The sequence below is a fragment of the Orcinus orca genome, chromosome 20, assembly GCF_937001465.1.
Source record: "Orcinus orca chromosome 20, mOrcOrc1.1, whole genome shotgun sequence".
Classification (NCBI taxonomy): Eukaryota; Metazoa; Chordata; class Mammalia; order Artiodactyla; family Delphinidae; genus Orcinus; species Orcinus orca.
Window position 1 is genome coordinate 10,548,717 of NC_064578.1, and position 27,140 is coordinate 10,575,856.

At 44.0% G+C, this 27,140-nt stretch overlaps 1 protein-coding gene and 1 long non-coding RNA gene across 2 annotated transcripts in view; one reads left to right on the plus strand and one right to left on the minus strand.

Moving 5' to 3' along the window:
- ADAMTS18 (ADAM metallopeptidase with thrombospondin type 1 motif 18) overlaps window positions 1-27,140 on the plus strand; it is a 157,645-nt gene that overhangs the window by 118,863 nt on the left and 11,642 nt on the right. Inside the window, exons 16-20 of the mRNA XM_033406432.2 lie at window positions 9,433-9,574; window positions 12,425-12,551; window positions 15,856-16,060; window positions 18,390-18,575; window positions 24,443-24,655. Of these exons, the coding sequence (XP_033262323.1) occupies window positions 9,433-9,574; window positions 12,425-12,551; window positions 15,856-16,060; window positions 18,390-18,575; window positions 24,443-24,655 (873 nt within the window). The remainder of the gene's footprint in view (window positions 1-9,432; window positions 9,575-12,424; window positions 12,552-15,855; window positions 16,061-18,389; window positions 18,576-24,442; window positions 24,656-27,140) is intronic.
- Window positions 23,210-27,135, minus strand: LOC125962755 (uncharacterized). Its single transcript, XR_007474461.1, has 3 exons — window positions 26,059-27,135; window positions 24,563-24,686; window positions 23,210-24,453 (listed from the first exon to the last, which is right to left on the minus strand). It is a non-coding gene; the product is annotated as an uncharacterized LOC125962755 (long non-coding RNA).

Genomic DNA, 27,140 nt, shown 5'->3' on the forward strand with positions numbered 1-27,140 from the left:
CTCAATTGCATTTGAGGAATCGATCTGCTTTCTGAAAGGCTTGCCTTTCCCAAAGTGAATAATTTACACATAAGAACTTGCTGACCAGTTAGCTCACAGTTGACTTACCTTAATCTGGGAGAACAGCAACTTGCCCTCCCAGGGTGGGGGGTTTAACAGATCTTTTCACTTATTTCTGGGTGTTTTCTAGTGCAAGGCAGGGGTAATGCAGTCCTGGGACAGATTGACTGCTGTCAGTTAACCTCAAGAAATAAGTGCATGGCCTGACACAAAAGTGTCTTCTGCTTCTGGTTATTTTTAATGTCAGAACTTTACAGAATGTCTTCATAGGGAAGCTCAGTTTAAATGGAAAACAGATTTTCACTTTTATCACCAAGTCATGTGCCTGCCTAATTTTCAAATACAGTCTCTGTTACAAACCTTCATTCTTCTCGGAACCCGGATTCTGCATGGTCCAACATTAGCAACAGGTGGATGTCAATTTAGAGTGAGCTGGCCCCTTAATTTCCTCAGTGGCCAAGAGGAAATTCCTAAGGGTAATCAAGGATTTATATGATTGTCTGAGGTCTTAAATTTTTAGGCATTATTTAAGCCCATCAATCAACTTTTTATTTTGAAGTACAGACATACATATACATGTAAATGACTTGGAGAAATGGAGCTAATGTTCATGACCCTGTATCATATTTCTGCGTTGCCCAGGGGAAAATGACTCACACACGTGCACACCCCAGCACAGAAAGAAATCAATATTGATTTGGCAACCATATACTTTCTGAGATCACTACAGACACAGTTATTATAAACTAGATAATTTCCACATCTTTCTTTATTTCAGCTTATCCCCTACAACGTGAGTCTGGCATAGAGTCTAAGGAATTTCTCATTGAACTAGTGCACTCATTAGTCATCTGAAAGATTTAAAAGTCAGCTTATATTTCAATAGTCTTCAGGATACTATGCGTAGACCTACCGTATTTATTTTACTGGGTTTGGGAACACAAGAAAAACTAAATCTTCTGCACCTCACATAGCTAAATTGTGTGTGTGTGTGTGCGTGTGTGTGTGTATGTGTGTGTCTTGTACAAGGAATTAAATGTTGAAGTGGTAGAAATGTGAAAACTGAAGTTCAGAGTTGAAATTTACACGTCTTCGTTGAAAAATAATCTTTTAATCTGAAGTAGATGTCTGTATGCTGGGCGTTTTGAGTTTGGCTGAAAATTTAATGTTTTTCCGTTTTGAGATTGAGCTATAGGTAATGTAAGGTCACCGGTTTTGTCCTTTGTATAAGTGCAGTGCAAAAGGCCCGTTTAAGATATAATTTTAGGGAGGCTTGGCAGTGAGAATGGAAAACACAAAAATTTTCTTTTCGTGATTAGTGAAGGTGTCCACTTAGAGATGATACATTCTTTAGAAGTGACTGAAGATCAGCTTTTTTTGCTAGCTGATGCACTCTCACACTCTCTCTCTCCCCCCACTTCTCCCCACCTCCCCGCCTCCCCCTTCCCCCTCTCGTGCCCCTCCCCCCTTTCTTCTTCCTCTCCTTTATTCTCTTTCTCTGTTTCTCTCTGTCTCTGTTTCTCTATCTGTCTCTCTCTCACACACAACAGTGAATGAGTCATATTCTCCATCAAACTGTCATGCAATTGGAGGGTAGGTGAGGAAATTCATCATGAGTGTTTCATTTATAAAGTAACTTCATCTCTGTCTGATAAACAGTGAGTCAGGACGACATGATAACACAGGTTGCTAGTCTAGGACTGAAATATGATCCCCTGTGTTTTTACAGCATTCCTTTTTTTTAAAAAAAAAGTCTTAAAAATGAAAGCTCTCCTTTATGTTAAGGATTTTTTTTTCTCTCTCTGTTAAGAGGCAAAAGGGGGTGTTTAACTCTTTGAAAACCCTTTCCCAATGAATCGTGTACCAAGAGAGAATCCTGCAGCTGACAAATACAGCAGCCTTTGTAATGATAGTAAGTGAGAAATAGGTTAACCACAGGCCAGTTTCAAGGCAGAAAAAGACATCTAAAGAAAATTACTATAATAAACAACTTCCTCCGCTCTCTGGCAAAAGGAGATGATGGGGTGGCGGGGGACCAGGTAGACAGGCACATTGATCACTGAGTTGACAGTGTGCGAGCATCACTGACAGAGACTCACCTTCTCAGCCAGCTCCTTCCTTGTGACCCTGCTGTCTGCATCCCCCGCCCCCCACAAGGGGAAGGGGCTGAAATGAGTAAAGATGTGCCTCACGATAAAATCAGTGTAAGGGAAAGTAGATTATCCAAGGAGCAGGGATGGGGTGAAGACACAAAACACAAAAGAGGCAAAGAAGTAATGGAGAATAAATTCAGAACAGATGATAGGAAACTCCAGACTCCAGAGGACGATTCAGATGTGCTTTCATGATGCCACATGATTTGTCTAGAGATTGCCATTTGCTATTTGAAGTGCAGGCCCCCAGTTAATTCATGGCAAATACTTCTGTGACAGGTCGGAGAACACTATTTCTCTTCACTAAACTCTGAGGAATGTTGATGAGTTGAATTAGAACTGTAGTCGGGGTTCAATGTGTCAGCCCACACCTTTGAAGCTGCCTCACAGATGTACTTCCAAGGCCCCGATCGGGGTCTTTGTGGTGCTGTGTCTTGTCAAATCCAACTCACTCACACCTAATAGCAGTGGTGATACCTGGTCATGTTTTTCAGGCTTTGAAGCAAACAAGAAGGCAAAGACAACTGGCTGATTTTTCACATCACGAGGCTTCCAAAAAATCACAGGATTATACAAAAACAGGAATTCACACTACAAAACTATCCCTTCCCTGACTTAGCCAACGCGTAATGTACGGCGCAATTCATCATTTCTCGGAAGGGGTCAGTCTATAAAGTAGGTTGTATTTCAGCGGTTAAAACAATGGTGAAATCCAACAGATCTATAAATGCAGGGGAACATGGATTGAGGAGATTAAAAATCATGTATCCTTAAGTCAGATATTAGCGTGTTCAAGAAACAACGTTTTCAGGTTGGAACCCGATAGCACAATGTAAATGTTATAGCATGCTCTTGCATCCCAGTGACAACGTCTTTTCAACAGTTCATCCAGTTTTTAGAACTTTAAATTAGAATCCTAGATGTGACATTTCAGAGCTGGAGATGCAGTGTCCCAAGAGTTAAGATGTCCAGTTTGGGAGTCGGACAATATCAGAGACTTGCGTTCTCAGTGTTGCTACTGACTAGCTACGGGACCTTGTGTATTGGTGCATTCATCTACAGTACTAAGATATTAACAGCACTGTGCCTTCCTCATAGTATTGTCATCAGCTTTATTTTTTTTCTAATATTTATTTATTTGGTTGCCTCAGGTCTTCGTTGCGGCAGGCGGGCTCCTTAGTTGCGGCTCGCCGGCTCCTTAGTTGCGGCATGCATGTGGGCTCTAGTTCCTGGACCAGGGATCAAACCCGGGCCCCCTGCTTTGGCAGCGCAGAGTCTTATCCACTGTGCCACCAGGGAAGTCCCGAGTGTTGTTATCTGCTTTAAATGAGATAATGCTTGTACAGCGCTTTGCCTGGCATAACACTAAGTATTGCTGCTGTTATTTTTTTAAAGCGATCAAGTACATTACTGAAGACAAGAAATAAGCTTCCAAGCATGCACTAAATAAAAAGTCGGTCTTCAGAACCTATGCATAACTCTTTAGTTTCCATGGGAGAATTAGGACAACTTCCTTAAAAGGAAAAAGGGGCCTTAAGTAATGAAACAAAAAAGAAGCTGATTGAAGGCATTTATAGTTTGCACATTAAAAATTAAAAGTGGGAGTGACAGAAAGCAAGCTGTTTACCCAAGATTACTCAATGTGTCCTTTGTTTTAACTTCGTGTGCCCCAAGCAGAGCCTGCATCCCCCTTCCTTCAGAGGGCAGTTGGTAGAGTCCAGCCCCGTCTGTGGTTTTCCAACTTAAGAAGCTGTAAATTTTATAGCTCCGCACCCTGCGGTCAGAGCTGCTGAGTGCTGTGTCTGAAGTCAGGTGGTTGGTGTGTTAAAGGTAGACACTGAACAGTTCTACTGAGGACCTGGAAGCATTTAAGGAGGTTGCTTGCCAACTGTAAGTTAGAGACCCAGTGCCAGTTGGCTGGAAAATCCTCTGGACTGAGTCCAGTTAAGTAGACTGAACTGCTGGCAGTCTTTCCAAACTTGTGCATTTCGCAGCTGGGCTATACAGTCCGACGCGCAGCACGGGGCGTTATTGTGATGTTGTGCTATGATGGGGGGTGGGGAAGGGTTGTGGCATCCACGTGACCTGGAGGGCCTTTGTGTTCTCCACTAGTGCTGAAAAAAGTTATCGACTGCGCTTGACAGGGTCACTGAAAATATCTCTAGATGTGAGTGATGGGAATTAGCATTTTCAAATGACGTATTGTTTCAGATGTGTTCGCTCCTCAGCATCTGCAGAGGCAGTTAGAATCTTAGCTACGCGGTTATCACACATCGTTCCACGGTCCTGCTTCCGAGCGTCGGGTGGGTCGCACTGTCTGTGGTCAAGGTGATGGTCATGGTCACACTGAGGTACTTAGGTACAGCCGAGCCTGCCAGATTAGTGGGTGTCATCTCCACTGAGAGGAGTGGGCAAAGTCATTGTTAGACCGCAGGACCATTTAGAATTTGGAACATTTAAAATTGTGTCTTAAAACTGATGCAGGTGAGAAAACCTCAGCCTTCAGGTCGGGCAGAGGTGGCTTCATGGACGTGGAACCCGCAAAGTCACAGGGGACCTCGGACCCAGAAGTGCCTTATGTTTGGTTTACTGTTCTGTTGTCACCAGCTTGAAATCCTTAATCATTTTTTTAAACGAGGGGCCTTGCATTTCCATGTTCGTCTGGGCCCCGCAAATTATGTAGCCACTCCTGAGGGTGGGATTGACTTTTTTTTTTTTTTTTTGAACAAAGTCCAGTCTTTCTTCAGAATGGGGTAAAGAAGGGACTTAGAGATTCTTTCAGCCAGACGATCAGTCTATTTCCAAAGGATTGGCTATTGCAAGCATCAAACAGTAGAAGATAAGACAACTGCTGTGTATTCCATTCTCGGTTACTTTGTTCCTCATACAGGATTAGAAAAAGGGCAGAGAATGCCTAAATTATCATAGAGAAGCAAATAATGTAATTGGCAAATACTCATCTTTTATATATTTGGTCTTGGTGTCCATTTGTTTAAATAATTACTCTCTTTAAGAAGGCTTTGTGAGCTGATGTTAAAGTAAATTCTAAAGTGAGCTTTCTGCTGGTTTATACAAATACTGTCCTTCAGCCTACGTGATTACGCATAGAACTCCCCTGTGACCTTACAGATACACAGATGTTATAGTGAAGCTGTGAGTCATCTGATTTTTTTTAAAGTTGAGAGTCTTATTCATTTGTGCATTCAATGAATGCATTAATAATGTCCAACAAAAAAAATATAAACAATATGTCCTGTAGGCCATTGGCTATAGAACTATACTAGTAATATGACAGTAACCAGCTACGACATATGTTATGAGTTAGTCATTTAAAGTTGCATAATTTTGTGCACATTTACAGTAAATCGTGGGAGTTATTTCTCTTCTTGACGTGGCTGCATAAGTAAGCGTCTTTTATTACCTTGATAGTATGAAATGGAGTAGTTGCCTTCTTGCTATTAACTACTTTTAGCGCAGACGTTTTACTTTTCAGAGGATCTTTACATATTTTTGCTTCACCTAAGGGAAGGAAGGTGGGAAACTCAATATGAAAGTTTGTCCTTGGGCTTCCCTGGTGGCTCAGTGGTTGAGAGTCCGCCTGCCGATGCAGCGGACGCGGGTTCGTGCCCCGGTCCGGGAGGATCCCACGTACCGCGGAGCGGCTGGGCCCATGAGCCATGGCCGCTGAGCCTGCGCGTCCGGATCCTGTGCTCCGTAACGGGAGAGGCCACAACAGTGAGAGGCCAGTGTACCGCAAAAAAAAAAAAAAAAAAAAGTTTGTCCTTTTGGGGGGAATAGAAATCCTCAAAGAAAACAAATTCTATTGTTCTTTTGTGGCTTCTTGGCAGGAATCATCACCAAAATACTTCATTAATTAAGTAACAGCTACACAGTTTCCTTAGGCAGTCACGTGATCCCCTTCCCCCAGGTTCACAGGAACATTTGATTTCCCTTGGCAGGTTATACGACACTTCGTTTTTAACCTCTGAAGTAACCGTATTATTTTTAAGCGTGGATGTGTCCATCTCCTCCGCTAGAGAATACGGCTTCTTCTCATCCCTAGAGAGCCATGATCATGGAAATCCAAAGAGATGATGGCGGCTTAGACCAAGGAAGCAGCAGTAGCAATAGATAAAGTGAGACGTGGTCAGATTTGAGTAATATTGGAAGTAAAGATAACACCATTTCTTGGTCGATTAGGCGTGGGGTGTGAGGAAAAGAGAGGAGATCAACTTTCTATGTTAGCCTGAACAACTAGGAGGATTGGGTTGCCATTTTGTGAGACTGGGAAGAACAGCCTTTCGGAGAACAGGGTGGAAAATCCCGAGTTCGTTGTTAGACTTTGTTATACCTTTTAAACGTTCAAGTAGAGATGCTCAGTAGACAGTTAACTCTTCGAATGTGGAGGTCCAAGGATGGGCTTCATTTATAGCTGTCCCATATGGTAGCCACTACTCACACGGGGTTCTTTAAGTTTAGATTTAGATGAAATTAAACGTAACGTTTTACCCTTCAATCACAATGTATACTACGGCTCAAGAGCCACATGTGGCTTGTGGCTGCCACATGGACCAACACAGGTTTATAGTGTAATACTTGTCATCATTGCAGAAAGTGCTACTGGAAAGCGCTGCTGTAGAGTTACGAATTTGGGAGTGGTCAACCTGTAGATTGCACTTAAACTACAGGACTGGATGAGATCACCTGAGGGGTGAGGATAGAAAAACAAGAGGTCGAGAGGTTGGAAGTCAATCTGACATTGAATCATTAGGAAATAAGGATTCAGCAAAAGAAACTAGGAATGAAGGTCGGTCGGTCACTAAGGGAGGAGAAGAACTGAAATGATGGGTTTCTAATAGTGAGAACAGGAGGAAGTGATCAGCTATGTCCAGTGCTTGATGATTGGTTGAGTAAGACAAAGCCGTTGACTGTTGGAAATGACAAGGTGCCCTTGAAAGAGAGGTTTCAGTGATGTGGTGGGGAGGGATGCCTGAGAAGGAGGGACCACGGGAGAATGAGGGATACGCGGAGATCCAAAGTCAAGGCGACTCTTAGAGGGATTTTTGCTACAAAGGGAAACAGTGAATGTGAGCTGGAAGTGTACGTAGAGATGAGATCATTTTTTTCGTCTTGAGATGAGGGATATAATAGCATGTTCATGTGCTTATCGAATGATCCAGTAGACAGGGACATTTCAATAAGGTTCAAGAGAGAGGGGACGACACTAGCAGCGATGCCCTTAAGTAGGTGAGGGAAGATGGGATCCAGGGCAATAGTGGACAACCCGGCTGAGCATCCTGGGTAACAGAAGGAGAGGAGGAATGTGTGGGTCCAGACTCAGAAACACAGTTGACGGGAGAGATTGCCTACGTTCTCTACACCTGAAAGTAACACAACATTGTAAATCAACTATACTCCAAGAAAAAAAAAAAAAGAGAGGATCAGGAAGGGAGGCAAATAATGTGATAATGTGTTTGCCTAAACCAAAAACAAGGTGATATCCAGACACAGAAAACAAACTTACGGTTACCAAAGGGGAAAGGGTCGGGAGGAGGTATAAATCAGGAGCTTGGGATGAACAGATATACACTACTATATATAAAATAGATGAACAACAAGGCCCTACTGTATAGTACAGGGGACTCTATTCGATATCTTTTTTTTTTTTTTTTTTTTTTGCGGTATGCAGGCCTCTCACCGCTGTGGCCTCTCCCGCTGCGGAGCACAGGCTCCGGACGCGCAGGCTCAGCGGCCATGGCTCACGAACCCAGCCGCTCCGCGGCACGTGGGATCTTCCCGGACTGGGGCACGAACCCGTGTCCCCTGCATCGGCAGGCGGACTCCCAACCACTGCGCCACCAGGAAAGCCCTATTCAATATCTTGTAATAACCTATGATGGAAAAGAATTTGAAAAAGAATATATATACATACACACATATGCGCACACACACACACATAGATACACACACACCTATAACAGAATCACTTTGCTACACCTGAAAGTAACACAACATTGTAAATCAACTATACTCCAAGAAAAAAAAAAAGTGATATCTTACAGTCTTTAGGCACATTTTGTTGGAGGGCCGAAATTCTATTTTAATTTCATTCACCAGTCACCTGTGTGATCTTGCACAAGTTCATTCTTCTCAGTTTTTTTTTTTTTCGATGAAAAAATAGACACCTACATTATAGAGTTGTTAGAGGACTCTTGAAATAATGCATAGAAAAAGCCCGGCAGAGTGTCTGACACCTGGGAAGTGCCTGATAGTGTCAGATTTATCCCAAGTCCTTGCCCTTTTGAGGTCAGATCCGTTCCAGTATATATATTACCAACCACGACGTCTGATCGTATTTCTTTTTGTCTTATCTGCTCATCCTGGTACACAGTTAACAGACACCTACTCTTTGGGCAGATTCTCTTTGGAAATCCTATTGGGAATCTGCCTGGATTCTAAGGTTGATGATAGGGATTCTAAGTGGGGTGTTCTAAGGTTTTCTGAGTGCTTCCCTTGTGTCTAGCATCTACTGGCATCCAGGAGAGGGATTATAAGTTGTGGGCCAGGATAAATCATAAAAGTCTATATACGCTGATTCAATTTCAGCCGTTATCTCTGGAGCACCACCATGACTAGAATCTCTCTACGAGAGTTGTTGAACTGTCTGGTGTCATACCTAAAATAATAGAACAAAGATATATGGGCCAAAGGTTTGAGACCCTGGGGGGGGGGAAGACATTTCAGCATCCCAAACCTGGGAGGTTCCACATATATCTACCCAATATTCAATATGAGAATGATTTCTGCTGGGAGAGTTATGCCTATGTTGAGAGTTAGCATATTTTAGTATCATGCTAGGCTTTCAAGTTTAAAGTGAAGGTTGAGACCTCATAGTATAACCTCTCCTTCAACATAAGGTAAAAATCTATTTTCTTGCCTTATTCATTGGATATGCCTAGAACTGAGGGTTGTGGGCTTATAGCAATGTCCTGTTTCCCTACTGTCTTTCTAAATCCCAGTTCTGATGCTCTAGAGGTACACAGTTTAAAGTGTCATGGGCGAACTTTAAATCAACATAAAACCTACTTGGGAACAATGATGTGAACCGGCTTTGAGGTCAAAATGGCATGCAAATATCTCTAAAATGTTCAGTGAGATTTCTGGAATTCCAGGGTCTGACCTGTATCTTGATCTCTGATTTGTATCTTACACTGTCCAGATTCTGATGCAAGGCAAAAATCCGGGGATATCTTGGAAGTATGCACTTCCCCAGGTCGTGAATGGAACTCAGCCAGCCTCAGAAAGACACAGCCACACCTGGAGCACAGTGCAGTCAGATTGCTCCTTCTCCTGTGGTGGAGGTAGTTGATTTCCTCACCGTCTTCCACGTCTCTCCTCAAACAGGGTCTTTCACTGGTTTGCAGGGTAGAAATAGAGACATAGTTGTAGAGCACAAACATGGACACCACGGGGGGAATAGTGGCGGGCAGGGGTGGTGGTGGGATGAATTGGGAGATTGGGATTGACATATATACACTATTATGTATAAAATAGATAACTAATAAGAACCTGCTGTATAAAAAAATTAAATTCAAAAAAACATTACAGCAACAGAAAAAAAAATGAAATTATGTTCTTCTACTTCAAAGTCATCCATGGTTCCTCTCTGCACTTGGATGAAACCCACGCTCCTCGTTGTGGCCCACTGGACCCCGCGTGGTCTGGCCCCCGCCTCAGTTTCCTTTTGTAGAACCCCCCCTCACCTGCCCTGTTTTTTTTTAAAAAAAAAAAAACAGGTTCTTTCACTCCAGACATCTTTCCATTGTATGGTTTAAATAAGCAACAAAAGAACTATCTCTATGGGAACTGTCACTGTAAGAAAAAAAAAAAAAGCAAATATTATTTGTACTCTTCGGGGATTTTCCTAGGTAGAAAGGAACCCACTCACACAAATCTCAAGTCAGCCACAACCAGGACTCAAGAGTTACGCATCTGAAACTTACAAGGGGGGGAAATAGAAAATATGTGTCCATTTCTTATAAGGATTGAGTCATTGATGGATTTTTCAGCTCACAGCTTCGTGTGTTTCTGTCCTGACTTTTCTGTTGTTGTCAGCCTCCCAGTGGGACTTAGAGAAGGTAGGGGCAAGACAGTGAAAACACATGCAAGGCAGACTTAAGACAGCGATCTGACACGTGGAAGCAGTGGCATTCCAGCCCCGCAGGGAAATGGATTAAATCCGAGAAATAGCCCTTGTAAGGAAGGGAAAAACCACAGCCATCCTCTCAGTGCGTAGACGGGAGGCATTTTATTTAGGTCCCAAAATATCACATATTGGTTGGTAAGTCAATCTTTGTCACACTTGCCCTTTGGGAAGAAGAATGAGTCCATAAATGAGTCCATGAAACCAAAGCATGAAGGTTGGTCCCTCATTTCCTCATGCTCAGAGCACCTGGTGACAGCAGGTGTCCCTACTGTGTTCATCCCACTGAGCAAAATGGGGCATCTTGGGACCAGAGACAGAGCAGAAATACAGAAAGTGAAGAAATTCTGTCTTCAGCTGCCCATGCTAGTTAACAAAATATGAAGAAATACTTCTTTTTAAAAATATATATGAAATAATTAAAAGGAAATATATTTTTTATTAATACACATTTTAAAAGCAATATGCTATAAAGAAGAAAATAATCTCCCATAATCTTTTTTTTTTTTTTTTTTTTTTTTTTGTGGTACGCGGGCCTCTCACTGTTGTGGCCTCTCCCGTTGCGGAGCACAGGCTCCGGATGCGCAGGCTCAGCGGCCATGGCTCACGGGCCTAGCTGCTCCGTGGCATGTGGGATCTTCCCAGACCAGGGCACGAACCTGTGTCCCCTGCATCGGCAGGTGGACTCTTAACCGCTGTGCCACCAGGGAAGCCCCTCCCATAATCTTTTAATCAGCAATAGCCAGTGTTAATACTTTGGTCTATATCGTATTCTTTTTCTTAAGCAAACATAAAAACATGTGTTTCACATACTCAGACACATGCCACACATGTATCATTTTATGTTCTTTTTTTTTTTAACAGAACAGTAACCATAATCTTTATGCTGTTTTTCACGTAGTCTTCGAGCATGAGCAGTTGTTCATGTATCAAATGCTCTTTGAGATCATTCGCGATAACTTCCTGGTATTCCAGAGAGAGCACAGGTTCCTTGGGAAGGAGAGAGATTCAATCCATTTTCCATTTACAGGGAATAAATACAACCAAGGGGAGGATGCTGGACAAGTGCATTATGGGATTCTCCTTTGCCTTGAGTTAGCAACACCTTCGTGTGACTCACAGACCATAGCATGTCGGAAGTCTAAGAGAAGACAAGTCCAAATGAATACGTTCTCCAGAAGCAAACTCTTGACTTTAGGGAGTCCCAATATTTTGATCAGTTCCTCCTGAAAGCAGACCCCCTTCAACCTAATCATTCTAGCGGGAGTGACTTTTCACTGTTGCTCAGATTCTATTTTAAGGAAAAGTCCATGTGAATAAAGAGAATTGAAAGAGGGGGCAGCGTTCCTATGTGGGGAGCTGACAAATACAGTTAATCACACACAAAATAAAGTGCATCTTGATGAGAGGTCCTGAAATGAATATCGAAAACAAGGCAGTGGGGTGAACAGACAGAAACAAAAAACCAGAGTCCTTGCGGACAAGTATGAACACATATTCAGTGAGTTCAACTTTTTGTTTATATGTGCACGTACTCAGGCAAGTGTAGAAGATGCTTCATGAAAAAGCAAAATCTTAGAGTTTCCACACAGAATTCCCCCAAGATTTTTCTTTGCAGAACATTTTCCATTAGATATGTGCAGTGTGAGTTAAAGCTTCTGGGATACTTCCCTCAAACAGATACTGCCCCGTTTTCAAAATTGTTTTCAATTTCAAAATATTGCTCTGTCTTTATTACTATATCGTTCTAGAATCCATGGCAGTCCTGAAAACTAAGACGCTACTTGTTAAAAAGTATTAAAATATGAAAACTGTTGGGGGGGCGTGGCATGAGGGTGGAATTCACATGAGTTGTAGATTTTATCAGAAGGAAGTGTTTTCGTACAATATTTAGGTTCTGTATCTTCAGTAAATTATCAGAGCCCTGGTAAACCCGAAGCTACACTTGGAAGCTAAGTGGAATTGGTTACCTGCAATTTTCACTTTGTAACTTCTCATGTCTTATTAGGTTACATAAGTGTCAAGGCCATTTGCTTACGGGATCAAAACACTCAAGTCAATTCCTCATTCTGCAATGCGAGAGCCAAGCCAGCAACTGAACCCAAAATGTGCAATGCCTTCTCCTGCCCTGCCTAGTAAGTCATCTGGAAATGTCTTTCTGGTTGCATCTGTACTTGTGTGCCTTTATTGTTGATAGGAGACGGTTGAAGCCACTGTCGATGCCTCTGATCCAAAGTGATTCAAAAAAAAAAAAAAAGTGATTCAAAGATAGACAGAATACCCCCCGCCCCACCCTACCCCCAAAAAAAGGCAATATAAGAAAGGAGACGAGAGTTGCAGTTAAAATATATAACTTGAAAAACACAAATTTGCTTCAGACACTCAGACTCTGGCTATGCCAACATAAGCTTGGGGTAAAAAAAAGGCATAAAGGCATCTTTTTTCAACCTTTTCATAGAGACCCCTCTTCTCTGAACTAAAACAGGTATTTAAATAACACAGAATCGTATGTTAGTTAAATTTCTATGTGGTTGTATGCTTAACGTTTATAGAGTCATCCAAGAATTTAAAAATCATATTACTCTGCAACCCATGAAAGCCCAAATGCAAATTACACAGTAGCAAGACACAAAGTTAAAAGGAAGGGTGTAGAGCCCAAGTGGTAACCCCATTTTTGATGAAGAGACACGGTGGGGAGCTCAGTGGGTTTGCTTTTGGATTGATTTTAGCCACACTACTATTTGAACGCTAATTTTAACTAATGTTCCCAGCCAAATGGAGTCTCTTCTTGTTTGATTTATCTTCTGCCAAATGTATTTATATAGAGTTGACAGGGTTTCTTCTACAGCACTGTTGTGTTCCCTGCTGTTTCCGATCATCTTAATAAGTAGTGTTTGCTTTGTGGTGATGCGATTATATTGCACAGTCTTTTTATATACATACATATTTTTTTCCTTGTAAATAGTGTATTTGTCATAATCGTTTGGGGCTTCAGCTCCCCACCAATCCCCTAGGCCCAATTGTCAACTCCGTTTTTCCCTTAGAGTTTGGAACCAGCTGTATCCTGAACACAAAAAGGAGAAAGACATGTGGGGGGGCTTCCATGGAATTTTCTCTCTTGCTAAGAAATGTCTGGCTCTAAAAATATCCCGTGGCTCTAAGACGTGATAACCAGACAGTGTTACTGATCCTTGTGGAATAATCTCTCCCTTAGATGGGGGTGTGTGTGCGTGTGTGCGTGTGTGCGCGCGTGCCTGTGTGTGCGCGCATGTGTGTGTACGTTTAGGTACGTGTAGGGATTGTCAGTACACTTGAATGTAAGCTAATGTTTTCTTATTTTAAGCCTCCTTTCCATCATTGTTTATCTCCGCCAAGAAAAGAAAGAAGCCCCATTCGTATGTACCTCCATGAAAAGGGAGAGAGAGCGTTAGTCATGCTTAACTCCCAGAGCTTTCCTGATAGCTCCACGTAGAAATGATATTCTGTGCAGTAACAAGTTTGCTGGCTCTTTAAAAGCAGAACAGCCCCTGCAGTGACTCTGCAGAGTTGGAGTGAAATGGGCAGTGTCTTTTGCTTCTTTTCCCTTTTATGCCACCCTATTTTTTTTTTTTTTTTTTTTTTTTTGGCCTCGCAGTGAGAGGCATGCAGGATCTTAGTTCCCTGACTGGGGATCAAACCTGCGAAGTCCTAACAACTGGACTTCCAGGGAATTCCCTGCAACCCTATTATTTATCTCAGTATTTCCTGTTGAATAATGGGACCTTTTAGGGACTATTCTTCTGCAGAGATATACTAGAAATAAGGGCTTAGACTATTAGAGCTCTAAGGACAAAGGAGTTCATCTGATCTAACTCCATTATTTTCCCATGTAATGACCATGTTATATGTCCTACGGTACGCCAGGCCCTCAGCTGAGGACTGGAAGATGGAGATGAATAGCTTGTATTTCCTGCCATCAATGAACCCACCATCGAATGGGAAGAGCTGGATGTGTAAACAGATAATTGAGATGCAGTGAGATACGTGCTATAAAAATGATAAATATAAAAAAGCAGTAAGGGGACTTCGCTGGTGGTCCAGCGGTTAGGACTCTGCACAAGGCACAAGACACGGCCAAAAAAAAAAAAAAAAGGCAATAAGGGAGAAAATGGAAAGTAGAGGAATCAGGTCTGTGAGGTCGGGGTTGATTAAAACTAATAATTTCATGATAATATATATCTTTTCTTTGCATCTTACTGTAAGAGAAAATGATTATACAAATACAAGGAGTTCTTTTATTTGGTATCATCTCTTTAACTAAGATAACATGGATTATGCAATGTTTTAGAATCCTAGAACTCATGTGCTAAATTCTCTGGACTAACAGAAAGGTCTTTAACCTCGCACCTCAGGCTTGAGGGGGGCAGGGGAAACCAGAGCAAATATCCTAGGACTAGGAAGATGCAGAAATGCAGACGTGTAACAAACACACATTTGGTCTCGGTGATGTTTTTATGCTTTCAAAGGATACTTAGAAGATTTGTAAACCAAGAGCAGTTTTAGACATTGATGCTTTGAAACGTATCGTGATCCTATCTGGTGGATCTTTTTAATGCTAGGCCTTCGAATCAGAGAATTTCAATTAATCACAGCCAGTTGTTGACAAGGATTCTTGGTTGCAGTTGACCATTCTTCAGTGTACACCAAGTCTCAGACAGCTGTGAAAAAAAAAGTAGCGACCTGGCAATCTTTAAATAAAGAATTCGAGAGTATATCTCTAACCCATCAGTAAAGTTTAAGGCTAACCAGAAAAAGTTATTTCTAAGTAGGGAACCACCTACTTAGAAATAGTCTTTGTAAGACTCTCTCCGAATGTGCCCCTCTCTCTTTCAGATGCTTGCACGCGCGCGCACACACACACACACACACACACACACACACACACACACACACCCCTCTCTTCCCCTCACTGAACCCTTGTTTCATTAGTCTCATTATTGTACTTTTATTAACTTCTTTGTAGCAATTATCAGCAAGTATCTTCTTTATTTGTCCACATAGCCACCTCTTCCATAAGCTTCTTAATGGGAAAAGCATTGTTTCATCCATCTTTTCCAACCCTAATGCCTAGGAGATCCCATGGCGCAGGGTTTAAGATCCCAACTGGCTGAACGAATGAATCGCTCACACTTCCAGATGGCACATGTTTCTTTGCCTGCAGAGGACAGGAACGTATTTTTCCCCAGAATCACGTGGTGATTCCATGTGATTCCCTACAAATGGACCACACTCACGTAGGCTTGAAAATCTATAAAAGCAGAATCAGTATGAATTGGCCATATTGGTTCTACAGTTGACCTTAGACTTTCATCAGGTGGTTAATCTTTCACAGTAACTGCTTTGGAATTGATGATCCTTAGTCTTAGCTTCACCAGAAGTAATTCTGTCTTTCACTGAAAGCTGGAAGCCAGGTGAATGGAGCGTGTGCAGCCGGTCATGTGCGGGGGGCCAGCAGAGCCGGAAGGTCCAGTGTGTCCAGAAGAAGCCCTTCCAAAAGGAGGAAGCGGTGTTGCATTCTCTCTGCCCAGTGAGCACACCCACTCAGGTTCAAGTCTGCAACAGCCATGCCTGCCCTCCAGAATGGAGCCCTGGGCCCTGGTCTCAGGTAAGTGGCAAAGGCTTGGAGTCATTGGATTCATTCCCCATGGAAAAGGAAGGTGACAAAAATATGGGTGGTATCTTTTTTCCCCTAAGAGTGTCTCAGCTGTTGGTACGTTTGTGGGAATCACACTGAGTTAATGGGAAATGGGGCATTTGAATGAGCATTTGTAGCGATGCTTATGCAGCCGGAAGTGTGAGACCCCCCTGTACGACAGCTTAGAATACTTCAAAGTCTGATCTCCTAAAAAATTAGAATATGGAGGCCATTTAGGCTAGACTAATTGGCAGATGAAACTGGCTACTGAATTCTCCAAAGCAAACAGAAAATAGCAAGAACTAGGCATAGAAACGTAGAACGAGGCATCATCTTGCTTCAGTGATAAGAGGTGCAGTTATTAGGCTACAGAGAGGAGTTGGGCATGAAGTTGGCTCTTGCCTCGAACTCCCAATGAAAGGTACAAACTCATGAAGTTGGAAGAGCCCTAGAACTACCTGACTTTCACAACTCAGAGGGTCTCAGCTGGAGGCAGTTTGCCCCCCAGGGGAATTTGGCCGTGGAGACATTTTGATCGTCGCAGCTCTGGAGGATGGTGCTACTGGCATCTGGTTGGTAGAGGGAAACATCCTACAAGGCACAGGGCATTGTAAAAAATGTCTGGCCCCCCGACATTATCTGGTCCAAAATGTGCCAAGAACCCTGGTACACGGCATCCTTGCAGGTGAGAGCCCAGCCTCTGCCCAACCATGGATGGCAAGCAGAGGTTTCATCACCTGGACTATGAAGCCAGGTAGGAGCCCCTGGCCACATTTCTACCGAGTTTCCGCATAGGGTGCATTACATCCTGGACAGTATTGATTTCGGATGCAGTTTAGCCTTGCACCCTTACACCCCCTTTTATTTCACAGCTAAAACCAAATATGTCCTTTTGAGAACTTACTCAGTATGAAAGGGGTCCTTCAGAACTGTGATAGCCACCAGTTCTTCCATTAGAGACCATGGCTCTGGAAACCATTTGGGAAGCAATTTAAACATTTTACCATGCTGGAAAAAAATCGCGATAAATAAGAATTCTATTGAATAAGAATTTAACTACTTGGATGTTATGAACATGAATGAGAGATGTTTAGGGGTGCGGAGCCCTGGTCTGATATCAGACGAATTTGCCCATCTCCACAACTTGGCAGACGGTCGATTCATCTTGGTCAAGGTACCTAAGCTCTGTGACTCTCAGACACCTCCTTTGTAAAACGGGATAATAGCAGTTATCTCATGGGCTGTTTGGAGGGTCATGTGATATAGGCCCTGGTATACACTAAGGTATATCACCGTGCACAGAAGGCATTCGATAAACATTCTCTGCTGTGGTTTGCAGAGAGACGATTATTATGATATCATCATCATTATCCTGTCTCCATCTCCCTTAGAAATAGGAAGAATGAGAATTCCCACCGGTCCTCTGAGCAGGCTTGGAACGGTGCCCCAGATGTTTGCAAACTCACAGACAGCCAAGACAAGCGGGACCACATCTCGTGCGGCCCTTCTCAGAGGCCAACAAGAAGACTGTAAAGGCCAGGGAGGGGACACGTCCCTTGAGGGCACACCCCAGCCTGGGGCCAAAGTCTTCTAAGTGATCTTGGCAACTCGTGAAGTACAAATCTGAAAGCCAGGAGATGATTTGCCACCTTACATATTTCACAGTGCTTGTGAAGGTCAGGACAGTAAGAGTAGAAGAGCATGAGACCACCGTGCACAGTTACCTCCAAATATTTGACGAGTGTCGACTTAGTTTTTCCCCAAGAGTTAGCACAGTGCCCCGCCTAGAAACAGCAGATGTTAGGGGCAGGAATTGGACACTCCCAGCCCATTTTCATAAATGTCACGGTCTGCTGCCGTCCCTATTGTACATATTATACTTTGCTATTATTCTCCTTGTCCGAAGCACTGACGGTCCTCTTTCACCAATGCCCAGATTGACTCTGCCTTGTGCCAGAGAGAGATACAGTTACATCCATGAATAGGCCCTGTACCATTTTCCAAATTGTTATCATGTGTGCTGTGCACAGAACCCCTCTCTTCTCCATTAAGAATAAAACTTGTCTTCAGACCTGGGGCAACACAGCAACCCCTGGGCATTCAGAATGTTGAAAGGGAACAGTAATCTGTACTTAGAGGCTCTGGAGGGAGGAAAGATTTATTCTGCTGGCTGCAAGGGATTTTATTGGGCATTTGGTTCTAGTGCTTAAAAATTGCTCTGTAAACCCTTCATTAATGCATTCGTCTGGAAGACAGTCTTTTGAGACTAGCATGTACATGCCTTTTTTTAAATCTCAAGTGTTCTAAGACCTGTGGACGAGGGGTGAGGAGACGTGAAGTCCTGTGTAAAAGTTCTGCCACGGTAGAGGACGTCCCTGAGAGCTTGTGTGCCAGCAGCCCGAGACCAGAATCGCAGGAGGGCTGCGTCCTAGGACGATGTCCCAAGAACAGTCGGCTCCAGTGGGTCGTCTCTTCGTGGAGTGAGGTATGAGTTTAGATGTAGTGCTGGGTTTTGTTGGGAATGCTCAGCTCATCCCCCAGCATCCACTCAGTGCTCCTCTCTGTTCCACACGTGTATACCAAGTGGCTGCTTACTATTCATTCTTCCCTGCTGATTTCTTCCTCACACATTAATAAAGCACCCATCACACTGATTGGGCAGTGCCTGGGCCGTGGAGGTACCAAACCGTACGTATAAAGCATGTGTATAAAAATACAGGTGGGACTTCCCTGGTGGCGCAGTGGTTGGGAATCTGCCTGCCAATGCAGGGGACGTGGGCTCGAGCCCTGGTCCGGGAAGATCCCACGTGCCGCGGAGCAATTAAAAGCCCGTGCGCCACAACTACTGAGCCTGCGCTCTAGAGCCTGCTCGCTGCAACTAGAGAAAGCCAAGGCACAGCAACGAAGACCCAACGCAGCCAAAAATAAATAATTTATATAAATTAAAAAAAAAATACAGGTAAGGTAAGCGGAGTGCTGTGGTAGAGGTCTGTGATCCCACAGGAGAGCCTGAGGTCCACCCAACCCCCGCGTCAGGAGGAAACCTTGGCGGAAGAGACGTTCCAGGGAGTGAGAGCCTGAGGGATGAGCAGGAATCAGGCAAAGCCAGGGCCACGGCTGTTCAGACAGAGGGTGCACCCTACGCAAGGGAGAGACCGGAGAATATAACACAGTCAGGGCGGAACTGGGCAGGGTGTTGGGGTGGAAGCTGGAGGTTTCATCAGGCACAGCTCGTGAGGGCTGGGGGTGGCGGGCTACAAATATATCCTGTAAAGGTTGGGGAGCTATTTAAAATTTTAAATAAAGCAGTGGAACAATCAGGTTTTCATCTCAGACAGAGGGGAACCCAAAGCCAGAGGCAGGAAAGCCGCTTGCCTGGATGTTGCAATGATGAAAATGAAAGATGAAAGTTTTCCAGGGATGGCAGGAAGCAGGGTCTTTGAGAGTTCCCAAAGAAGCCGGCTGGTACCTTCAGGCATATGTTGGGTAGGGGAGAGGGAAGATTTAAAGATGCCCCCCAGACTTCTAGCTTGGGAAAATCCTTTGAGTTCACAGGCATAGGAAACATGAGAAAAGACGCCAAACCGCAAGTGTCCATCAGAAACACGTAAGGCGAGGTCTCTGCTCTTATGGAGTCCACCGTCTGGTGAGCAAGACAGATGCCCAGAAAGAGAAAAGGTCACTAGTGGGGCTGGTGAGGTCCAGTAGTGGAGGGGCTTCTATCCCAACAGCCTCTGGGTCTTTTCCATCAATGCCCTTTCATTCTATGTAGATGACAAGTATAGAGCAACGCGTCCGCCTCTCTCCTCCTCGCTCATTTTCTTTAAGAGACATTATAACCTAATGGCTAAAGGCATGGGCTTGAATCAGACTTAGCCCGTTAAAAAGCAGCCTTCAGTGATTACTACAGGTGTGACCTTGGGCTAAGCCTCATTTTCCTCCTTGGCACCTTGGAGCCAACACTTGCACCTCCCTCCCTCATAGAGCTGCTGTAAGTATAAGCTCAGTGTTATCCTTTATCATTTATTTATTTTATCTTTATTGAAGTAGAGTTGATTTACAGTGTTGTGCTAATTTCTGCTGTACAGCAAAGTGACTCAGTTATACACATGTATACATTCTTTTCTATATTCTTTTCCATTATGGTTTATCCCTGGAGATTGGACATAGTTCCCTGTACTATAGAGCAGGACCTTGTAGTTTATCCATTCTAAATGTAATAATTTCCATCTACTAACCCCAAACTCCCAATCCATCCCTGTGCCTCCACCCCTCCGTTTTGGCAACCACAAGTTTGTTCACTATGTCTGTGTGTCTGTTTCTGTTTCATAGATATGTTCATTTGTGTCATATCTTACATTCCACGTATAAGTGATAGCATATGGTATTTGTCTTTCTGCTTCTGACTTACTTCACTTAGTATGATAATCTCTAGATCCATCCATGTTGCTGCAAATGGCATAATTTCATTCTTTTTTATGGCTGAGTAATATTCCATTGCATATATGTACCACATTTTCTTTATCCATTCGTCTGTCAATAGACATTTAGGTTGGTTCCGTGTCTTGGCTATTGTGAATAGTACTGCTATGAACGTAGGGGTGCATGTATCGTTTTGAATTAAAGTTTTTTGTCTGGTTATATGCTGGATCATGTGGCAATTCTATTTTTAGTTTTCTGAGGAACCTCCATACGGTTTTCCACAGTGCCTGCACCAACTTACGTTCCCACCAACAGGGCAGGAGCGTTCCCTTTTCTCCACACCCTCTCCAGCATTTGTTATTTGTAGACTTTTTAATAATGGCCATCCGACCAGTGTGAGGTGGTATCTCACTGTAGTTTTGATTTGCATTTCCCTAATAATTAGTGATGTTGAGCATCTCTTCACGTGCCTATTGGCCATTTGTACGCCTTCTTTGGAGAAATGTTTATTTAGGTCTTCTGCCCATTTTTCAATTGGGTTGTTTTTTCTGTTGTTAAGTTGTATGAGCTGTTTGTATATTTTGGATATTAAGCCCTTGTTGGTTGCATCATCTGCAAAAGTTTTCTCCTGTTCCACAGGTTTTCAGTTTTTTTATGGTTTCCTTTGCTGTGAAAAACCTTGTAAGTTTGATTGGGTCCCACTTGTTTATTTTTGTTTTTATTTCTATTGCCTTGGGAAGCTGACCTAAGAAAACACTGGTATGATTTATGTCAGAGAATGTTTTGCCTATGCGCTCTTCTAGGAGTTTTACAGTGTCATGTTTTAAGTTTAAGTCTTTAAGGCATTTTTCATTTCTTATTTTGTTTATTTGGGTTCTCTTTTTCTTCTTGGTGAGTCTGGTCAGAGGTTTGTCAATTTTGTTTACCCTTTCAAAGAACCAGCTCTTGATTTTATTTTTTTCTATTGTTTTTTAATCTGTTTTATTTCCTCTAAACTGTATTGTTTCCTTCCTTCTGCTGCCTTACGTTTGTTTACTCTCCTTTTTCTAATTTACTCTCCTTTTTCTAATTATTTCAGATAGTAGGTTAGGTTGGTTGAGATTTTTCTTGTTGTTTTGAGGAAGGCATGTATTTCTAGGAACTTCCCTGTAAGAACTGATTTTGCTGCATCCCATAGCTTTTGTGTGGTTGTGCTTTCATTTCATTTGTTTCAAGGTACTTTTTAGTTTCTTTTTTGATTTCCTTGTTGACCCATTGGTTTTTCTAGTAGCACATCGTTTAGTCTCCATGTAATCGGTTTTTTTCTCATTTCTTTTCCTATGGTTGATTTCTAGTTTCATGCCATTGCGGTCAGAGAAGATGCTCAAAATAATTTCTATACTCTTAAATGTGTTGAGGTTAGTTTTGTGCCCTAGTATGTGGTCAGTCCTAGAGAATGTTCCATGTGTACTTGAAAAGAATGTGTATTCTGGTTTGTTTGGGTTTTTTTGATGTAATGTCCCAAAAATATCAATTAAGTGTAACTGTTCTATTGTATCATTTAGGATCTCTGTTGTCTTTGATTTTCTGTCTGGAAGATACGTCCATTGATGTGAGTGGGGTGTTAAAGGGAGAGATTGACAGGAATACAATAATAGTTGGAGACTTTATGTCTGTTAGGACTTGTTTTATGTATTTTGGTGCTCCTATATTAGGAGTTAAGGAGTGTAAAATCCTCTTCTTGTAGTGACCCTCTTATCATTATATAGTGTCCTTCTTTAAAACAGAGGCCATAAAGAAAAAGTCTATTTTGTCTGATACAAGTATTGTGACTCCCGCTTTCTTGTCGTTTCTGTTTGTATGAAGTATCTTCTTCCATCCCCTCATTTTCAATCTATTTGTGTCCTCTGCCCTACGGTGGGTCTCTTGTATTTTAATCCAGTCTGCCACTCTATGTCTTTTGATTGGAGCATTCAGTCCATTGACATTTAAGGTAATTATTGATACATATGTATTTATTGCCATTTTAAACCTTGTTTTCCAGTTAATTCTGTTTCTTCTTTGTTCCGTTCTTCTTGTTTTTCTTTTTGTGGTTTAATGATTTCCTTTTATTTTATGCTTGTGTTTTCTTGCTTTTGGTTTTTGTGAATCTATTGTACGTTTTTGATTTGTGGTTGCCCTGTTTTTCAAGTATGTTCACCTCTTCCTATATCTGCTTGCTTTAGACTGATAGTCAAATAGGCTCAAAGACATTCTAAAAAAAAAAAATCTACATTTTCTTACTCTTTCCCCACATTTTATGATTTTCATGTCCTTTTGTACATCTTCTTGTTTATCCTTTTGCTGTTCCTGTGTTTATCATTGCTTTCACAGATAGGTTTTTTTTTTCCTTTTGATCTGTATTTTGAATTCTTTAAGTGATTTACTTTCCATTTGTGATTTCCTCCTTCCTATATCTTCCTTTCTGTTTAGAAAAGACCTTTCAGTATTTCTTCTAGGATGGGTTTAGTACTGCTGTATTCTTTTAGTTTTTGCTTGTCTGAGAAATTCTTTCCCTCCCCTTCTATTCGAAATGGTAATCTTGCTGGGTAGAGTAACCTAGGTTGCAGACTTTCCCCTCCAGGACTTTGCTGCCGAGAGTGCCCTCACAGAGAAAGAAGCTCCTATGGCGGTCCTGCCCCTCTCCTAGCACACCCCCCCCCCCAAACAATAGTGCCTTGCCTCTCTAATGGGCCCAGGCTTCTTTCTCAGCTGGGGCATACCACGCCCTAGCCCCCTCTGGGTGTCTCCAAGCAACCGACCCCAGTCCTCTCCCTGGGTCTGACCTCCAAATCCCGAGCGTCAGCACCCAGCCCCTGCCTGCCTCAGCGGAGGAGCATCTCAGGCTAGGGGGTGCCGGGCAGTGGTGCCAACCCTCCATGCAGGTCTCTCTCCTCTTTGCCGTCTACAAACTGGTTGCTGTGCTCCTCCAAGGCTCCAAAGCTTCCCCTCTGTCCTGGTTGATCTCCCTGCCAGTGAGGGGACTTCCCAGGGTGCAGAAAGCCTTCCCCTTGCACAGTTTCCTCCCAGGGGCACAGATCCTGTCCTCTCTTTTTTTTCCTTTTTTCTTTTGTCCTACCCAGTTATGTGGAGATTTTCTTACCCTTTTGAAAGTCTGAGGTCTCCTGCCAGGGTTCAGTAGATGTTCTGTGAGAATCATTCCACGTGCAGGTGTATTTTTGATGTATTTGTGGCAGAAGGTGAGCTCCATACCCTGGTCCTCCAGCATCTCGATCCCATCCCTGTCCTTCGTTATTTATGATGGTTACACGGATGCCAGTTCTTACGGATTTATTCAGTTCATCAAGGCTTCGTACAGGATTCCATAATACTGTTTAAAACCAAAACAGGTTGTCTCATACGTTTCATCAGCCTCCATCCTTCTCTGTTTTTCCTGCCATACCACAGCTGCAGGTTGTATCTCAGCCAAGAGGGAGGCAGGGTAGAAATGAAGGCAAGTTACTTGTGATCTGACGGTTCTTCCCCTGCCCTGCATCTAACCCCAGTCTCCCTGCCCTGCTTCCTTGGCACACTGAGCCCTGACTCTGCAGAGAGGCCTCAGGTATTCCTGGACATCCAGTCACTATACAGAGATCCTGATCACATCCTCTGCCAATCTTGTCTCTCTCTCGGACTTTGTCTCACTCCCTCCACGTGGCGTCTCCTGGTCCTGCTGGGCAGGGCCTCATTTTGTTCTACGGTACGGATGCATTCTGTGACTCCGATTCTCTGGCCTCTACAGCACGAGGGACTGGGTGCAGTGCTTTCGGGATCCAGGCGTGGTGTGGTTGACCTGCTGCAGTCCCGTCCCTCGGATTACACGTGGATGGTGCCTCCTTAGGTCAGAACGCATCTGCGCAGCAGACGTAACGGTGGAGCCTGCACACTGACGCCTCTTTTCTTGGCCCCTAGTGTTCCGCTAGCTGTGGTTTGGGGGTAAGGAAGAGGGAAATGAAATGCAGCGAGAAGGCCTTCCAGGGCAAGCTGGTAACCCTCCCTGAGCGACGGTGCCGCAATATTAAGAAACCAAACCTGGACTTGGAAGAAACCTGCAACCGAGGGGCGTGTCCAGCCCGTCCAGTGTACAGTATGGCAGCTGGGTGGTATTCGTCGCCATGGCAACAGGTGAGTGCACACAGATTGAGGGGTTTTACACCTAGGAGAGATTCAAGAAAAGGAGGCAGTTTACAACTGCTGCTGTTACAGACCTGTCCAAACAACCTGAGCTCCTTGGCCAGCTCCACTGCCCATGCGGCCCTGGGGAGATTCCATCATCTGTGAGCCTCCATTTTCACATCTAGAAAATCGAGATGATAATATCTTGCAGAGCTGGGTTTTTTTTTTTTTCTTGCGGAGCACAGGCTCCGGACGCGCAGGCTCAGTGGCCACGGCTCACGGGCCCAGCCGTTCCGCGGCATGTGGGATCCTCCCGGACCAGTACACGAACCCGTGTCCCCTGCATCGGCAGGCGGACTCTCAGCCACTGCGCCACCAGGGAAGCCTTTTTTAATGAGTAAATAAAGTCCTTAGTCCCAGGGCCGTCACATCGTGCTGGTGTTCAAACCATCACGAGAGTCTTCTGTATTTTAGAAATGCTGCTCAGAGGCTTGACTCGCTTGGTTTTTATGTCATGTTTCTGAATAATATAATAGCTAACATTTGTCAAACGCTTTCTATGCTATGGACTGTACACGCATCCTCTATTCCCTCCATTCATCCTGGAAACAGTCTTATCAGTGGGTATTATTGTCCCTATTTTGAGGCAGGTAAAGCTCAGTGACTTCGGCAATTCAGCCAAAGACACCCAGCTTTTAAACTCAGATGTTAGAGACACCCTTTTCCTCGAAAGACTTGGAGGCAACTTTAGACACACTGCTTTGGGCTAGGATTGGTATGTGATGCTAAGTCTCAGAGAATGATACGCCCTCAGGAATCCAAAGCTGTGTTTTGGTCCGTGCGTTGTTACAACCAATGGGAGTTACATAGCTCTTCTGAGACCCCACTGGCTTGAGAGGTGCTACCCACCTCATCATGCAACACAGGAGCCAGGTAGGTTTGGGTATGTATTGGGGAGGCTCTGGGAACTAAAACATGGAGGAAAGATCAGGAAGTTAGCATGATTGCATATCTCTAATTGGCTAGGCTCCTACTAGGTGATATGCCTATTGCTATGAATTCCTTTTTACAATTTTAACAGATTTGGAAATTGATTCATGTAAAATCATTTAGATCAGGGATCAGCAAATAATTTCCAGCGGGCAAATCATCTCCGCCAGCTGCTGCCTGAATAACTTTTATTAGCGCACAGCCACGCTCATTTGTTTGTGGTGTTCACGGCTGCTTTAGTGCTGCAAAGGCAAAGTTGAGTAACTGCAACAAAAATCGTATAGCCCATAAAGCCTAAAATACGTACTACTGTGAGAGGAGAGTTCCCCAGATGACAGAGTAGGAGTTCACCCCCTCTCACGGGCACACCAAAATAACAACTATTTACAGAACGACAATTGACGACAAAGACCGGAACCTACCAGAAAAGATCTTCTGCAACTAAAGATGTAACGAAGGAGCCACAGTGAGATGGGTAGGAGAGTCAGAGTCGCAGTATACCCCCAGGTGGGTGATTCACAAATGGGAGAATAGCTACAGTTGCAGAGCTTGTCCGCAGGGAGCGAGGGATCTGCACAAGGAAGATGAGCCTTCAGGACGTCTGGCCTTGGAGGCCAGTGGAGCTTACTTTCAGGAGTTCCGGAGCACTGTGGGAAACAGAGACACCGCTCTTAAAGGGTGCACACAGAATGTCACACGCTCTGAGACCTAGGGCATAAGCAATGCTTAGAAAGGAGCCTGGGTCAGACCTACCTGCTGATCTTGGAGAGTCTCCTGGAGAAGAAGGAAGCAACTGGAACAAACCCTGGGTACAGACACTGGCATTGGGGGAGCTCATTCTACCACATGGACACTAGTGCTGGCAAGCGCCATTTTGTAACCTCCCTCGAGCTGATTAGCCTAGGGATCCAGCCCTGCCTGCCAGCCTAAAGGCACCAGTACTGGGACGCCTCAGGCCAAGCAATTTAACTGGGTGCAGATGCTGCCCCACCCACCAGCAAAGAGGCTGCCTTAAGACTCCCTGGGCCCAAGCCCAGCCTACCAGTGAGGCTGCTCTAGCCTCAGAACCAGCCTCACCCACCAGCAGGTGGACAGCAGCCTCAGGACAACTGCAGCCATGGCGGGACCCAGCCCACCCACCAGCAGGCCAACAACAGCTCTAAGATACCTTGGCTGCCAGCTGCCCTGGGATCCAGCCCAACTCATCAGTAGGCCAACACAAGCTGTGAGACATGCCAGACCCACAGCAGCTGTGTCAGAAAATGGCTTTACCCACCAACATTTAGACACAACCTCTGGGACCACTGGACTCTGCAGCCAGACGCCAGGACCTGACTTTGCCTGCCACTGGGCTGGCACTAGCCCCAGGACCTGGCTGAATGCACCAGTAGGTGGGCCTCAGCCCTGGGATCTCCTGGACCCTGACCCTGCTCACCAGCAAGCCAGCACTAAGCCCAGGGTTCTGCAGCCAGCCACCTTGTGACACAGCCTCACCAAGCAGCGG